The sequence below is a fragment of the Crocodylus siamensis genome, chromosome 1 (genome assembly GCF_052110815.1).
Source record: "Crocodylus siamensis isolate JL-2025a chromosome 1, ASM5211081v1, whole genome shotgun sequence".
NCBI classification, from domain to species: Eukaryota; Metazoa; Chordata; order Crocodylia; family Crocodylidae; genus Crocodylus; species Crocodylus siamensis.
The window spans coordinates 194,226,788-194,241,133 of NC_143395.1; the positions used below are offsets into that span (position 1 = coordinate 194,226,788).

General features: G+C 45.4%; 1 protein-coding gene across 1 annotated transcript; it reads right to left on the bottom strand.

The window, feature by feature from the left end:
* Positions 1 to 589: 589 nt before the first annotated feature.
* BMP2 (bone morphogenetic protein 2) lies at positions 590 to 10,914 on the bottom strand. The gene is made up of 3 exons (XM_090051649.1): positions 10,272 to 10,914; positions 9,522 to 9,847; positions 590 to 6,006 (listed from the first exon to the last, which is right to left on the bottom strand). The coding sequence occupies exons 2-3, from the start codon at positions 9,838 to 9,840 to the stop codon at positions 5,162 to 5,164; spliced, it is 1,164 nt and encodes a 387-aa protein (XP_089907775.1). The 5' UTR covers positions 9,841 to 9,847; positions 10,272 to 10,914; the 3' UTR covers positions 590 to 5,161.
* Between the last annotated feature and the right edge of the window lie 3,432 nt (positions 10,915 to 14,346).

Sequence of the window (14,346 nt, forward strand, 5' to 3'; positions counted from 1 at the left end):
AGTTTTGCCTTCAGAAAGTCAAGCTTGGCAGCCGTATCAGATCCAATCATTCCTAATACACCTGTGAAACTTTCTAGGGAAAACAGACACTTTGGAGTATGACAGAGTGCAATTAATATTTTTAAATTAGGTATTTCTGTAAAAATAAATGTAGTCATATTGAAAAAGAAAAAAAACAAACTAGGCAGCTCTTTCTGACACTGTTCTTAAAACAACATATGAACCCAAGTGTCCCCGGTCTTTCTGAATTTAGTCTCTTTTCCCTCCCCATGTAACTAAAAACAAACAGAGTGGTTTGTGCCTGTAACAACCATTTATTACTTCTTTAAAATTACATCTTAATGCCTTTGGCTTTTATCATTCTCCTGAGCAGCCTAAGTTGATTGGGAACAAGACTTGTGGTTCTCATGTACTCGTTTTGTAAGAACACAACAAATCAAGGTCTCATAGCAGCAGTCTGCCTTGCCAAAAGGAGAAAAAGGAGGTAGCCTTTGTGTGTGTGTGTGAGAGAGAAAGAGAGAGAGACATTCCATATATATAATTAGATAAAATAATACTTCAGGCAAGATATGGCATCTTTAAAAGTGCCTTTTCAGTCTTGAATTTTTCTCTGCTTGTTACTACAGAAACCAAAATCTAAGACAGACTCCACCCAAAACAGAGAAAAACAATATAGACAGAGTAGGCTTTTTTCTTTTCTTTACCTCCCCCCACTCCCCCAACCCACACGACACACTTTTTGAAAGGGTGGGTTGGGTATTAAAGAAAAGTATTCTACTATGCAAAGGATAGGAGTACTTTGTATGTAGTTGAAACAGTAAAGCTCTGATTACAGACCGCAGAGAGGAAAGCAGTGAATGAGTAATGAGCAATGAGAAATGCGTAATGTGGGATGAGAATATAATTTCCACACATCGGCTAAAGAAAGGTTTACACTCTTAAGCCATAAAAACAAACCATTAAGCCAGACCTGCACTGTCAGGAAGTATAAAACTGTTCTTGAAATTCTGCAGTTCCTATACAAAAGCTTTTCAGAAAGTTTGTTTCCTGATCTTTGTTAAACATTAACATCAAGCTGCCATATGGCAATTAGCTGCCTCCTGAAATCAATAAAAAAAAAGAAAAAAAAAAAACCCCAACAATTTTGGAATAGTTGTTCAGTAAAATAGTTCAATAATTATTCACTCCTACTGGTGTGGCAAAGTGGATCTAGTGTAAATGCAGTCCAGATGAGTTCCTGCTTCATAATCATGAATACAATAAGCAAGCAGTTTTCATATCCAGGCCTCAAAATTGATTGTATAAATGCAAGATGACTAGCAGCATGTTGGGAAGGGTGGGAGGTACTTGGCATACATGCAAGTATTAGCAGTGATAGCTTCACTATAGATGAGGCAACTCATTTTAGCATACAGAGGCAGATCTACAACTAGTATAAATGGTCATAACTTCCATGATAGTTTATACCAGTTAAAGGTCTTCCTCCATAGCCATTAAAAATACAACCATGCTGCCGACTACAGAACCTGACTGAACTTTATGCAGAGACCATGAAGGAGCCTGGGTTTTAGCTTAACCAAGTATGAAGGGCAACAGAGACACCACACAGAGATGCTGAGCACTCTGCATTTAGAGATGCCTATTTAAACCATCTATCACTGCCACCCCATGCCTATACTGCAAGCAAGTCAAGAAACAACATGCTCAGGGAAATTTAAGATTATGGATCAAACATAAAAGGCAGTGCCGTGTCTTCTAGTCTCTCTCTCTTTATGAGAGAAAGAACTTCTATTCCTTCTTGTAGAGAAAGAACACTGAGTACTGTGATAACACCATATTTCCAATATTCAGAAAGATTAAATCAGCCACCACTACCAGATTTATAAGTCAGCAAGCTCAAAACTTCACTAGATCAGGCTGAGGATCTACTTTAATTTTCAGAGTTTGGTAGGCTGTCCCATTAACACTGAGTTCAGTCTCACCAAACGCACTACATGACCAATTTCACTATGTACAATTCTTAAAAAGGTCTACCCCACCCCTTCAACTCCTCTACCTCACATTTTCAGATTAGAGGGAGCCTATTTTTATTTTTAAAATGGTCAACTCCAATTCCATGGACTTCTACAGACATACATCCTTTGACTCTTTGAAATCAATAGGACTACTCAGGAGCAGAGAGAGAAGCAGCTCTTGCCCTGCTCATAGGATCTGGACCCTCGTGAACTTAAAGCTACATGCATCCCACCAAGTATTTTACTGGAGTTGTGATTCTTAGTCAAGAAACACTTCCATTGGTTTAAATGGGAGATCTGCCTTTATTATAAGGAATGCAGAATCAGGCCATGAGCCAGCTACTGCTCATGCATAGACAAGTGCTGTAGCCAATTAAAAAAAAAAAAAAAAAAGAGAGAGAGATTAGCATCAACGTGTTCTCATGCCTTAGAGGAGAAGCAAAAGCAGTCACTATTCTCTAGGAAGCCTTTGATATTATGAAGTTATATACAATGGACGAGGAGCAGGGGAATTTAAGGCAATTTAAAAATTTAGGCTCTGACTCAAAGCACATGAAAGTCAACAGGAGTTTTTCCCCTCATTGACTTCAACAGGTTTTGAATCAGAACCTCTATGCTCAAAGATGTGGTACAATCTGGGTGTGAATCCAGAATTTCTTGGCCATTCAAGATTAGCTTCTGCAACACAAATATGAAAGTGTTCTAGTACTGCAAAGGACATGCATTGCAAGCTACTGGACTCAAAGAGCATCTGCTTGTAACCGCATAATCCCATGACTGACAGCATCCATGAGTTTATGGCTGCAAACTTGTTCACTGCCAATGAAGCTAGCATACCCATTTCAACAAGCCATAGTACTGAATAAAAACACTATGCCCTGTTGGGTGGGGAGGCAAAGGAACCAAAGGCAGACTTCACAAGAGTTCTGGTATTTTACAAATTAAGAGGAGAGTTGTCCATCCAGCACTTAGACTACTTCCTTGAGCCAGTATGAGAGAGAGTCAGCCATCTTAAAAACAAAAAACACAGACAAGTTGTAAAGCAGTGGATCACTCTTTAGATATTATTAAAAAGAGACACTGCTACAATCCAGTAAAAATTAAGCCTCACTTTGTCACAGGAGCTTGTAGATGAGCATAACAAATATTTTAGGCTCATGAGAAAGAAAAAATAAAGAGACAGCAGCCAACAGGAAATTACTGTCATTTTTCTCTCCATCCTCTCTAAAAATTGTCTTTGCTGATGACTAGAAGCAGAGGGTAAAAACTGAGAATGTCTTAAAGGGATCTACTTAGAAGATTTTTGGACAACAAACCCTGTTAGCATATTCACTGTAATAGAATAAACCTCTTTAACACTAATAAAAACAGTTAAGCTAATGATTGGCAGGCCTCAAACATTCCAGAAGCTGTCTGAAAAAAGGTCACTGGATGAAGCATGGCCCAACTGGCTTCAGAGTGCCACCTTCATTTACAAAAGAAAACTGGCAAAGATTTTAAGTTTCTTCTCTTTCTCACGCACACAATTCCCATGTCACTAGAGGATATAAGCACAGATTCTTCAGTCTAGGGCCAATTCCACAACTTAAGGTATCAAACATAGGCTAGAACTTACCACTCGGGCTAATTTGACTTTCTTCTGCCCTTGGCTTTGGTCCAGCTTGCACTACCTCAGCAAAGAGCCAGTTTCAGTTACTTAGTCTAATATTTGGCAGGCCTTCCAATTGCAACAAGCAATTCAGCCTGTGTCCTCATCCCATGTTATACCAGCTACTTGCAAACTGCTGTGCCAGCCTTTTAATGTACAATGTGTACAATAAGTATGAACTGTGATTAATGCCTTACTTGCCAACTGCAAATCAGACTTTCCCCTTGATATTAAGAATAAGGAAAAAAAAAGATGTAAATACAAATTATCCTTGTGCATGCTGTACAAATGAATCATTCTCTCTTACAGATTGGACTGGGCAGAATGAAGTGTCACAGCTCTATTATTTATTATCTGAAATAGGTTTAAACATCTGGGGGGAAAAATGCTTTTAAAACACAAAACCCTGGAAAGGAAGACAAGCTACTCAGAGACAGAAAAACCTTAAGGTGAGGTCAGATAGGAGGCTGCAGATGACAAGTTTGCTGTATGTTGGGCAAAATCTGAAGGTTATTTCATGACAGCATTCCACATAAATGAGCTCTTAGCTGAGGTAAAAAAGTAATTATATTCCCAACTGTTTTAGCAAAGGGCCAGTAGAAATAAGGTTGTTGTTCCTTTTTAGCATACATAAAAAGCATACACGAAATACATTTTATTATTTTTATATTTGGCCAGGATAAGGATTTAAATGGGAGACCTATTTTTTTTTTTTTTTTTTTTTAAAGGGGGAGGGAGGCGGGAGGAATTTACTTTTTGTAGGTCTAGAAAGGATTTGGCCTCCCTCGCCCCCACCTAAAGATTTCTATTGGCCCTGCTTATAGTCAGTCTGCAAATTAGTTAGGAATAGCAGTATTTATACTAGATCAGCAATGTCTGGGTCTTATCCAAATGTTCCACCTAAAGAGGATGCCAGTTCTCATGGATTGGACAGCCCACCCTGCAGCATTCCTGAGAATTGTACAATATAATAATCTTGAAAGTCAGCAGGATGGATTATCCACTTTTTTCTGGACTTGAACTTGTGACCTTAACAGTAGCACAGCAGAAAGCAAATGTGCTATGCACTTTGCCATAGTAACCTTCCATGTATTCTTTTCAACTTAAATACACACAGTTGAAACAGCTACAATTTTGGAAAATTATGTACAAACCCTATATTTTTTTTTCTTTTGATTACATATAAATACAAATTAGCTATTTTCTAAAAAGTGGTTATAATAGTAAATAAATACAAAATAAGAATCTGACCATTATACTTCATGTGCTGGGGTTAAACCCATATAAAATGTACAACTAAAATACATTTAAAATCTTTAAAGGAATAATTCTCTGATTAAAATATTTGTTTTCCCAACACTTTCTTTTGTAGACATAAATATATTTTCAAAATAGTTGTGTTTTTTTTTCTTTCCATTTCATTACATAAATAAAGTCTTCATTGGGAAATATTAAAGTGTCAGCTTTTTTTTGTATTCATCTAATATATTTTGCTGTGTTAGCGACACCCACAACCCTCTACAACCATATCTTGATAGTTCTTTAATACGACTTTTTCATTTTCATCAAGGTAGAGCATGGAAATAGCACTCAGTTCTGTCGGTACACAGCAAGCCTTAGGGATTTTGGAATTCACTGAATTGACCAAAGTCTGAACAATGGCATGGTTTGTTGAGTTTAGGTGATCTGCCAGTGGAAAAGGGCATTCCCCATGGCAGTAGAAGGCACTATACCCTGGTGGGGCAACAATCCAGTCATTCCACCCCACATCATTGAAGTCCACATATAACGGATGTCGTTTGCAACTGGATTTGTGGCGTTTGCGTTGTTTGTGTTTTGCTTGACGTCTCTCTCTCTTATGGAGAGGGTGTCCCTTGCCATCATGGCCAAATGTTACTAATAATGGCCTTAGCTGAGACCAGCTGTCTTCATCCTGATGCAAAGACCGGCTAATCCTAACGTGCCTCTTGGAGGCACTGTTCTTATTGTCCAAATGAACCACCTCCACCACAAACCCATGATTAGGTTGTCCATGTGCAATCCACCTCATTACAGCTGGTGTAACATCAAAGCTTTCCCATTTACTTGCATTATGATGCACCAACCTGGTGTCCAAAAGTCTTGTGACAGGGTCCTTAGAGGCAGCTGTGGCTGGCTTAATGATTTCATAAATATTAATACGGTGATGGTAGCTGCTGTTGTTCTCAAAGGCTTCCTGTACCTGCTCCCGAAAAATCTGAAGTTCAGCTGAGGTGACAGACTCCTCATTGGGGATGGAAGTTAAATTAAAGAAGAATCGCCGTGCTGTTTTTCTGCTTGTTTCTGGGAGTTCTTCTAAAGCTTCTAATTTGATTAGGAAAGGGGGAAAAAAAACAAACAAAAAACCCACAATATAATCAGTAACTGAGACAAGCAATGAAAGTTGGACTTAGTATGCTGCTGGAAATTTTCAGATTACATATTGGACACTAACTTAACATGTGACACAGGATTTGAAAATCCCTCAAATAAAAATGCTGTTCCCCTCATCTTTATGTTTATTTATGCAAGCGTGTTCAGCATGAAGTTAAGAATGTTTCATTCATTGTTATGCACTTTGATCCAATGCTGGTGCACTGTGCATGCCAGGTGGTTATAATAACGAACAAGAAATGAGAAGCATTACTTTGGAATTCAAGGACATTAGCAAGAAAAAACAAAACAAAACAAAAACCTTTAGCACTGTATTTAGTGGAGATCTAATGAGAATAAATTAAAACTGATTGAGGATTTAGGGTAATTATTGCATTTCTGGGCTTTCACTCTCTCTCTACCCTCTCCACCCCCCAAAAAATATGGCTTTCATGTCAAAATGTCAATCCCTTAAGCTCTATTCCAAAAATATTACTCCACAATTTAGATGATTTGCAAACCTTAATACACAGATTTTTGTGCCCTAATTAGAGACCGCAAGCTCAACATCTGTGATGGCATTTTACAAAGAACACCCTATTATTTTACTCAAAAGGTCTGTAAAGACATGGCTACCCACAGTACCATGGATGGTACCATGGCAGTGAAACAAAGAGATAGCTTCTTAGATTTAGTCCCATTCTCTTCCCGTTCCCCTCCTCTGTAATTATATTTGGGGGGCGGGGGGAATGTGGCCTATTGTGTGGCGACTATAAAATGTGTACTACAAGTCTGAACTGCATAGCTATGCAAAGCCAGATTTAAAAGTTTAAAGTTTAAAAAAAATAAACCTGTCCCAAAAAATTCAGTTTTTAATTTTGGTGACAAATATGCTGGAAAACCATTCATCTTGCCATAAAAAGCCTTTACTAATATGAATATTCCTTAACTCAAACAATTATTCCTTGCTGTTTTTAATGGATTCCCTTCCCTGAATAAGGATTATTCATAAGGGTATCACGGTTAAGTCCAAAATAGGTAAATAGATGGCTCATTTGTTACTGTCTCTTGCAAAAGAGATTTCACATGCTTTCATACAGCCAGTAATGCTTTCAGGTAGCTTGACCTAACCAATGGTTTACAAGCAAGTGGCTAGCTTTATTATTATTATTTGTTGCAAGATGTAGAATCAAACTTTATTTTTTTGGTAAAATTACTTCAAATGGCAGTAGCATGCTAGTTGACAAACTGTGCTATTGCTTTTCAACTTCTGCAGAGTTCCTTTTCTACCACGTTTAGTTTTATGTTCAGAAGTCTGGTAGCATGAATGAACCTTACACTGGATTTTCTCCATTTATTACCAAGAGTTTACTTTCCACATACAGAAGCACAAACCACAGTGCAAGGTTAAATTTCACCATTAATCTCCTTCCTCATTATAAGGCTTTCCATTAGAGAGTATAACCACCGATTTCAGGCCACTTCCTTTGTATACCAACTTAATTAAATCCTAATAAAATTTCTTTCGTCACAGCTCCATGTTATAACATGTGGAATCTGTGTTTTCATTAATTTTACAGTGAGCCTACAGCATACCACCACTGAAGACTAATAGCTAGAAGTTATTTACAAGTTCTGGAATATTTCTTTTCGTTAAGAGCAAAAGTAACATGCAAACCACTCATTCTAGAGGTCTACCTGGGCTATCTGCCATGACACCAGTTTAGTTATTTCCTCCCCCTGCCTGAACCCCGCACTCCCAGAATCTAGTTAGCCCACGGACACACATATTTAATAAACCAATGAGTACCAAAAGGCAGATATAAAAAAAATGCACCTAAGAAAAGACAAATCTCCTCTGCATGTATTTAGTAAATTGGAAACAAGTAAAATGGATACATTAGACCATTCATGGTGACTAGTTTGTCACAGAAGTGTAAAGCTGGAGTTATTATACTATACTGATGCAGTTAAACCCTACTGAACTTTTGAAAAGTTTCAGCAAGGAGAGAGGTGGATACACCTCTCCACAAGATAGCAGCATTTGGGGGAGATTAGAAAACAGTTACTTGAGTTTAAAGCACTGAGTGGCTTTACACACGCGTGCGTGCAGATTATCTAATTTCAAGACAACAAAAGACTTTGGGTGTATGCAGTTTCACACTTTTTTAAAACATGCACTCAGCATCTTACTTAAAATATGACAGTATTGGATGGCTCAGGTGAACACGTGAGACAGGGCAGGGCTGTGACAAGGCTTTTATCAGACCATTTTTGCCCCTAAGATCTGCATTAAATCTAGCCTTGATTCAGAACTCAGGACAAGAAAGTCATTATGGAAACAATACAATCAATTGTGGAATTGATCTCTCACGGGGATTAGAAACCTTTCCTCAGGGACCCGCTTACAGGGTAAGCGACAGAGACTTTTCTGGTATTTAGCCTTATAAATAAAAAAAGAAAACTAAACTGTGGGAATTCTTAATTTGGGCCCAATCTGTTAGAAAATTAAAAAAAACAAAAAAACAAACCCCCCCCCCAAATCGACAGCTCTCACATCAGATGAAAAAGGGAGGGAAGGTGGAGGGGGCAGGGGTAAGAAAGAGCAGGGGGAGGAGAAAAAAAAAAGAGAAAGATTTGAGCCCCAAGTGCATCAGAACATAAAAATTCAGTCCTTTAATCAGGGCTTTTAACACACACACACCTCCCCCCACTACAAGCACTGCTGGGAAGTTCAGCACAACCTATTTTATTAGCAATTGAACTTATTAACTCCTTGGAAAGACTTTGTCAGGATACTCCTCCCCCCCCCCTTTTTTTTTTAAAGCCTCCAAAGCTGATCACATCCATACCAAAAAAAGAAAAAGGGACTCCCCCCTACACACACATTCCCTCTCACACCTCCTAATCCCCCTACACACACAACCCCCTACACTCCCCCAACAAACACTCCCTCCCTACACATACACACCCTACAGCCCCCTGCACACATGCTCCCTGACACCCCTACACACATGCTCTGACACCTCCTGTGTATACACACAGTCCCCTCACAGCCCCTACACACCCACACCCTCCTACCCAAGCCCCTTACCCACACCCTAGACACACTCCCTCACACCCACTACAGCCCCTACACACACACACACTCTCTCACACCCTTACCTACAAACACCAGCTAGTCTCCCTACGGTCTCCCATGCACATGCCCAAGCCCCTCTACACACACAGTCTCTCTGACACCCTTAACCAAACTTACACATCCTGCAGACCCCTACACACACTGTCCCTGTCACAATCCCTACACACACACACAAACAAACCCCCTCTACACACAATACAGGCCCCTCTACACACTCTCTCCCACAGCCCCAACCCCCCCTCCCCACACACACACACGCGCGCGCGCGCGGAGCCCCCTGAAGCTGCCCCCGCCGCCCTCCCGCTCCCGCTCCCGCCCCGCTCACCGTCGTGGTGGAAGCTGCGCACCGTGTTGGCGCGGCTGGCGGCGCGCTCGAGCCGGGCGCCCAGCTGGTGGCCGGCGTGCAGGCGGTACAGCTCCCGCATGTAGGGCGGCACGACGGCGCCGCGGCTCGGGCTCGGCCGCCGCTTCAGCCCGAACATGTGCAGCAGGCGCAGCTCGAACTCGCTCAGCACGTCCTCCGACGGCTGCGGGGTCGGCCGGCCCGCCCGCCGCCGGCCCACCTCCGGCATCAGCCCGGCCGAGCCGCCCAGCGCCACCTGGCACAGCAGCAGCGCCAGCAGCGACCGGGTCGCGGCCACCATGGTCGCCCTGCAAGGCACACACGGGGGGGAGAGGGGGTCAGCAGGGCGCGGCAGCAGGTGCCAGACCCCCCCCCCCCGGGCCCGATCCCGCAAAGACCCCCCCCGCCCACCCTCTCTCCATCCCGCACCAAACATGCACCCGCTTCCCCGGGCCCGATCCCACGCTAATCCCCGCCATGCACCCTCCGCACCAAAAAGACTCCCCCACGTCCCCTGCCCCGATCCCACCCCCTCCATGCACCTTCCCCCCACCCCGCCCGGGGCCCGACCCCGCACCAAAGTCCCCCCCGCCCCCGCGCGGGGGCAGACACCCCATGCCCACAGCAGCAGCAGCGCTGGAGCCGATCCGAAGCAACTCCGGCTTGCGGCGGGCCGGCCGCGGCCGGAGCGCGCAGGGGCAGGCGGGGCCCGGCAGGTGCGCCCAGCCCTACCTTTAGGAGCCCGCCGACGGCCTAGGCAGCTGCGGCGGCGGCGGCGGCACTCGGGGGCATGTCCGCGGGCGGCACATGTGCGGCGCCCCGGGGTGGCCTCGGCGGGTCTGTGTGCGCGAGTCCTCCTAGGCGCGGAGCCGAGCCGGCGGGCTGCCCTCCGCCCGCGCCGCGCCGGGGCCGCTGGCCCGCGCTGCTCCTGCCGGGCGGCTCCTACGTCCTCCGCGGCAGCCCATGGCCGCGGCCGGCACTCATGCTGAGCGGGAGGCTGCGGCTGCGCCCCGCATCCCCGGCGCCTCCCGCCGCTGCAGCCGCTGCCCCCGGCCCGCCGGCGCAGCCCGCCTCGGAGACATGCCCGGCTCGCGGGGGGCTGCTTCCCCGCCGGGGGCCGGCCAGGGGCAGGGCTGGGGTTTCCTCCTCTCGCAAGCCGCGATCAACAAGTGGCTGCTGCCGCGGCCGCCGCTTCCTCCTGCCGCGGGGGTGTGGCAGCCTGCGGGCAGATGCTCCTCCTGGCTGCCCGCGGAGCAGAGCCCGTCCCGTGCGCCGCCGCGGCCCCTCGCTGCGTGTGCGTGTGCGTGTGCGCCCGGCTCCGGCTGCCCCTGCCTCTGCCAAGCGCCGGAGGTGCCTCCTTGGCTTTTTGTGGCGCTGCTGATGTCACGACCCCGGGGGCTTGCGGGCCCGCGCCAATCACAGGCGGCTGCGGGAGAGCCAGCGATTGCAGCACCGCCGCCGCCGCCTCCTCCTCCTGCCTCCCGCCCGCCCTCCTTCCCGCCCTCCCTGCCCCTGCCCTTCTGCTCCCCGCCGGCCGAGCTGGGCACCGGCCCGTTAGGCTGTGGCCGGCGAGCCTCTCGGGTGGCCGCGCTGCCCCCGGGGCGTGCGTGGGTGGAAGGGTGTTGCTGCCCCTGCGCTTGCAAAGAACAGTTTGGTTTTTTTCCCAACGATTGGGTTGATCTAATAAAAGAGATCGCGTTTACCCAGAGAAGCGTGTCTACCGGAGGGGGGGGGGAGGGATACCCGGGGAAGGGGTAGGTTCCAAGCCGGGCACTAGCTTGGATCCTCACTGGGAAAAATATCAGGGAGCATTTACCCCGCCAAATCTTGTCTACCCAAGGGATGTGGATACCCAGGGGGCTCCAAGCCAGGCACTACCAAGAATACCATGTAGCATTTACCCCAGGCATCTTATCTGCCTGGGGAATGCGGATACTCAGGGGCTGTTGCTTGGATCCTCACTAGCTAGAATATCATGAGGCATTTACCCCCAAAATCTTGTCTAACCAGGGAATGTGGAAGGCGGGGGGGAGTGTGCTACAAGCTGGGCACTACCTTGGATCCTCACTGGCAAGAAACCAGGGAGCATTTACCCCCAACACCTTATCTGCCCAGAGGATGTGGATACCCAGGGTACTCCAGGCTGGGCAAGAATACCATGGAGCATTTGCCCCAAAAGCTTGCCTACCCAGGGGATGGGGTTGAGGGTGGGAGGGGCACTAGCTTGAATCCTCCATGGCATTCTTGCTAAGTAGAGGGTCAAAGCTGGTGCCCCCTCCCCGCTCCTTTCATTTCAATTTTTGTAGTCATCTAATATATTTTGCTGCATTAGCAACACTCACAACCCTCTACAACCCTATCTTGGTAGTTTCAACCTGGTCCCTGGAGGAGACAGACTCCGAATCAGGGCTTGAACCTGACGTCTAGTGTTATCAGCCCAGAGCTGATCCTTGCTGCGGCAAAGATGGCGCTATGTGAGGGGCAGGGCTAGCTTAAGGCATAGCAAGCTAGGCCCTCAGTGAAGAAAGGGACCAGTTGTACTTATTTTACATATTCTAATTATTGAGGGAAACAAAAGGAATATAAATCTACAGGATTGAGTAGGGGCCTACAAACTTGCCTAGGGCCTACTAAAGGGTTAATCCACCCTTGGAGGGGGAGATCCCACAATGGTTAATGGGGGGGGCATTGCTTAATGGTCACTGCAGCCCCTGCTAGTCCCGCTAGCAAAGCGGGATATCCCGGCTGTCTCCCGGGGGCACGTCTCAGAAGAGACTCATAGGGCAGAGGAGCCGGGGTCCCAGGCTTAGCTGCGGATATCTCTGAGGGAGCGGGGAGGATTGGGTTAGCCAGAGCCTGTGTGCCTACATGCAGAGAGGTAGAGGAAAGTCAGCTGAGAGACGGGGTGAACAATGAGCCATTATAGCATCTGTCTGTAGGGGAAGAGCGAAATAAATGGAGGGGCAGGCGGGGCTTAAAACAAATCGGATTAAGCTGCGTGTAGCGGGATTTCAGTGTTTGCTGACTTTTAAGGTGTGAAGGTCAAATAAGGTATTGGGGGAGTCAGAGTGTTAAAATAAGATAGTAGTAGTAGTGTGTGAGTGTTTATATATGCATCTGTATGTACTTTACATATATGCATGTGTGTATGTGTATGTGTGTGTACTTATAGTGTGTTTATGTTTTTACATACATGCATGTGTGTGTTATGTGTGTATGTGCACGTTTATGTATGTGTGTGAATGTGTGTCTTATGTGTGTATGTTATATATATGCATGGATGTATGTGTGTGTATGTGTGTTTATATACATAAGTTATATATATAATGCATGTGTGTGTGTTTATATACATGTGTATTTAGATGTGTTTGTGTGTTTATGTGTGTATAAATATATGCACGTATGTATATATGGGTATAAGTGTATATATGTATGTATGTATATGCATGCATATATATGTATGCATATATGTGTATATGTGTCAATGATGAGCTAGAGAAGAGGCGTCAGAGACGGGCAAGACAAAACAGTACTCAGCATGCCAGTGCAAGCTCAACTGATTTGTACGTGCAACTTGCTGGAGGTTCTGCTCGTTGCGCATGAGACTCAGCCACTCAAGAAGCTGTGGCAGTGTCCAGTAACCAACCAAAGGTGCAATCTCCACGGTCTCCTAAGACCGATGGCTGCAAAAGATGATCATATGTGTATATGTATGTATGTGCACGTATATATGTGTATATTTATATACATGTATATGTATGCATGTAATATGTGTGTATGTATGTGTGTATATGTATGTGTATCTGTATATATGTATATGTGTATCTATACACACACAAATACATATGAAAACTGAGGCATACCATATTTGGGAAGGTGAGCACAAACCATGCCCAGTGAATGCTGCAAGAGGACAGATTCTCAGCCAACCTATATGGGTTACCTACTGATCTGGTCCAATGACTTTGAGCATTTAGAAACAGCAAGAGGGAGGCTGATTTAAGTGCCCGCTGTCTATATCTAAAACCTCTGGCTCAACATGTACCTCCTCGTGTCTCTGGCAAAGATCAGCTGGGATTTGAATTCTGCGTGGGTTAACAGAAAGCTAGGTTTCTCTCTCTATTTTTTCCCTTTTCTACCTGTTGAATGGGAAGAGAGTTCAGTGAAAAAGCAAAATCGGCTGCCACTGTGATACCAAGGAAAGCCAGCCTGAGTTCCCCTCTGCATATTGGAAAGGAGCAAGGCAGGTAGCTCCTGCATTGGTATGGAACAGATTTCATCCACCCCCAAGATCATTCTGGAGAAGGTGTTCAGTATGCCTTTTTCTTGCAGTAGCCGCAGCTCCAAAGATACACCTCCAAAGGGCACCTGGATCTCTATCTCTGTAGCAAAGACAGCCCTGTGGAATGAACCCATCTTTATAAGCCAATGCTTTCTGTCCCCAGGAAGCTGGGCCCCCAGGCCTGGCAGAAACATCAAGCCCTCTCCTCCTGATAGCTGGAGAGACAGGACAAGAGAGAAGAGGAATTCCCCCTGCCTAAAGGTTTACCTCTCAGAACCTGCCAATCTCAAAAGTAGTAGTTGTTTTCTGCTATTGTGGGAAAGGTGTTCAGGTCCCCAAGAGGCTGCTTCGGAGAGAAGTATTTGAATGCATTTGCCTTTCTGGGGGCAGCCTTGGAAGTCCAGGCTTGCTGTGCTGATCCTTGTGTGTTTTTTAGATCTGGCTGCCCTCCAGTGGTGGAAATGCATCAACACTCCTGCCTGGAACTGGGAATCCCTTTTCAAAAGCCTCTTCTCATAAGCCTTG

What these genes read in the sequence shown, in the direction of transcription:
- BMP2 (XM_090051649.1), bottom strand. Translation starts at nt 9,840, where the DNA reads ATGGTGGCCGCGACCCGGTCGCTGCTGGCGCTGCTGCTGTGCCAGGTG. An exon ending in GCGCAGCTTCCACCACGACG is followed by an intron (nt 6,007 to 9,521) that starts GTGAGCGGGGCG and finishes TAATCAAATTAG; the next exon opens with AAGCTTTAGAAGAACTCCCA.